Source organism: Rosa rugosa, chromosome 7 (assembly GCF_958449725.1).
Source record: "Rosa rugosa chromosome 7, drRosRugo1.1, whole genome shotgun sequence".
Lineage (NCBI taxonomy): Eukaryota > Viridiplantae > Streptophyta > Magnoliopsida > Rosales > Rosaceae > Rosa > Rosa rugosa.
Window position 1 is genome coordinate 5,941,413 of NC_084826.1, and position 3,006 is coordinate 5,944,418.

The 3,006-nt window shown below is 37.5% G+C and overlaps 1 protein-coding gene across 1 annotated transcript; it reads left to right on the top strand.

The window, feature by feature from the left end:
* The first annotated feature begins 1,406 nt into the window (after positions 1-1,406).
* LOC133719925 (uncharacterized) lies at positions 1,407-2,768 on the top strand. The gene is made up of 2 exons (XM_062146119.1): positions 1,407-2,096; positions 2,199-2,768. Exons 1-2 carry the CDS (start codon positions 1,407-1,409, stop codon positions 2,244-2,246), a joined length of 738 nt encoding a protein of 245 aa, XP_062002103.1. The 3' UTR covers positions 2,247-2,768.
* Positions 2,769-3,006: the final 238 nt, after the last annotated feature.

Here is a 3,006-nt window from a genome sequence, read left to right on the forward strand (position 1 = left end):
TATTTGATCTTTTGAATCATTAGAGCAGATTAGAGTAGCCATTTAATTCTATCTGTCAGAGTAGAATTCCTACATTTCATTCCGTCCGTTTAGAGCAGCCATGTATTCTAATATGTAACGTATGAATGTAAAGCTACTTCTCAGCAATATGTAATGCTAATATGATTTGCTGGAATGTAACATATGAGAGGAATATATGCAATCTGGTAGTAGTAGCAAAGATGTTAGTTTCCCTTTCCCTTGATTAGAAAGAATTTCTGTGACCTGGTATGTCTGATCTCTCTTCTTGTTTCCTGGAAATTATACACTAATCCATTTGGTTTCATTTTAAGTTCTGTACTGAAGTAAGTGATTTAGTTGCATGTTGTTTTAATTGGGTGCATGTGAGTCTGCTGTATTCATGAGTTGATGGCTTTAATTTTTGGGGTTTTAGCTAGAAACCCAAGTGCCCAGATTTGCTTGTTTGGCAGCCCTTTAGTTAAAATTATAATTTTTTGTTTCTTATTTTTAAATCTCATATCTTTGTTATCTTGTGAGTGTAGTTAGTGCTGCTCGAGTATTAGTCCTTAGTGCTGTTTATCAAAGCCTGCTTATCATGCTTCCTTTGCTCTTCCTCTTTCTATATAGCTAAAATTAGCCTAACCCATTTTCAATTCCTGGCTACGTCCCTGCCTATTATATTCACGTCTTCTATCCAAATTATAATCCAACAGTAAGAATAAAATGTCAGAAGTAAAAAGTTAAAAAGAATTGCCTAAGTCAATATTATAAAAAGGAAATTACCTGAATGATAATTTTATCCTACATTTGAGATTAATTTCATTTATGTACCAAAAGAAAGAAACAGAACAGAACACATGCAGAACCCTTTTAAACCTAATCATCTCATCACAATTTCATTTCCCAATCCCTCACCCCCCGTTTAGTGCCGCTGCTGCATTTCTCTATCTCTACTTCCTCCTTGGCTAACTTCTAAGGACCAAGGTAGTTCCGAATCTTTTTCATGTCTAGTTAGCACTCCTATTTTTCATATTTAAGCAGCTTTTGAATTTGTTCTTTTTCGTTTATGTTGATAGATTTTCCCCGCCACTAATTTTGTTTTTTTTTTTTGTTATGATCTGATTTCTTCTATTGCAGAAGGATGGCACTTGAGAAGGGTTCAGATCTAGCAGAACTGACACAGTCCTGCAAAAATATTGAAGAAAATGTGGTGGAACAAATCCTATCAACTCTGCCTCCCAAATCTCTTATGCGATTCAAGTGCATCTCTAAATGGTGGTACAATCTCATCACCAGTCCCAGGTTCGTAGCTAAGCACCTTCTCCATTTCCAAACACAACAACCCCCCTCCCTGTGTCCTTATCAAGCGTTTAGTCTGCAAGGACACAAACACTAAAAAGCCTGAAATGGTTTTCTCAGTGCTTAACTTTCGCTATGAAAATGATAACAACAGTAATGGTGGACTTAGCACCAATCTTTCTAGTGTGGAAGACCTCACTATTCCTACAAGGGTAGTCGAATCACTTCGTATTATAGGCCATTGTGATGGGATTGTTTGTCTAGCTTTAATCGATTATCATCAGAGGCTAGCTAAATCTAGTGAAGTGTGTCTTTGGAATCCTGCAATTCATCAATTTAAATTTCTTCCGGAGGAGCCATTCCTTCAAGATTGGTCCAAGGTACCGCGCAGCCGGATGTTCAAAGAATTTGCTTACCTGCGTCCAGTACATCTACTTAATGAAACCATGGGGTTTGGCTATGATCCAAAGTCTAAAGATTACAAAGTTATTGACATTGGATTTTCTGATTCCAAATTTTATGGTGATCCGGAATATTATGGTGGACATGTGATTGTTTATCCCCCAAAAGCAGTAGTATACACCATGCGAACTGATTCTTGGAGAGAGATCAAGACTTTTTCTTTGGAAAGGGAAACTAGTTACCTTTGGCCTGATACGTTTCAGCTATACTTCAAGGGAATGTGTTATTGGTCGGGATATGAGCAACAAAAGGAATTCTTCTGTGTCTACGACACTGACAAAGAAGAGGACGAACGCATTGGGCAATCGATCATTTTGTTTGATACGAGCGATGAGGTATTTCATGATATTCTGTTACCGTACGAGCCACTAGAATCTAACAATTTCAGTTACCTTACATTGCATCTTACGGTGTGGAATGTCTGTTGCTCTTTTCAGCTTGCATTTTGTGGATGGGCACAAAGCTACAATGCGGGTGGGGGATGATTGTGGCCATGCCAAAGGTGCTTGGACAAAACAATTAACTTTTGAATAGGTGGAGTACTTTCCTTACAGGTTACCACTAAAGATATTGGCATTTTGGAAGAGCAACGAAATTCTTGGGGTTGGAGAAAATTATATTGTCTACTATAACCTCATCAACAAAAATGTCAATTATCTTCTGATTCAAAATATTCCAGATTATTTTCCACCTACTAGACACACTTTTTATCCTTTTTGTGGTATTGCTTATGTGAATAGTGTCGTTCCAATCATGAATCATGGGAGGCATCACATTTGATTTGATTAGATTTGAATACGATATATTTGAGTTAGAACTGTATGTTGTTGTCCCAGAAAGTAGTACCTCGGAAGGTTTAGATGTTTTATTTGAGTCTCCCATTGTATGTCTTCTAGCAATATACAATGTTTCTGCTGCTACCCGATTATTATTGTGGTTTTGTCAAATTTCCCATTTATACTACGAAATATTAATCTTGGAGTGACGTTAAGCTCTCCCATAAGTTTCAATTACATCCTGAATTTGGTAACAGTCCTCTATAGGGGCATTAGTATAGAGCATGCTATTGTCTGCAAAAAGAAGATGATTCACAGAAGGGGTTCATCACATACCTCAATACCTGGCAGTAAACCAAGTTCCTGCTTTTGACGTAGTAAATGCAGATAACCCTTGATACCAAAAATCAATATTTGACTGAAGGATTGGGGGTTCCTGAAGGAAAAACCTGAGAGCTCGTCCGGACCG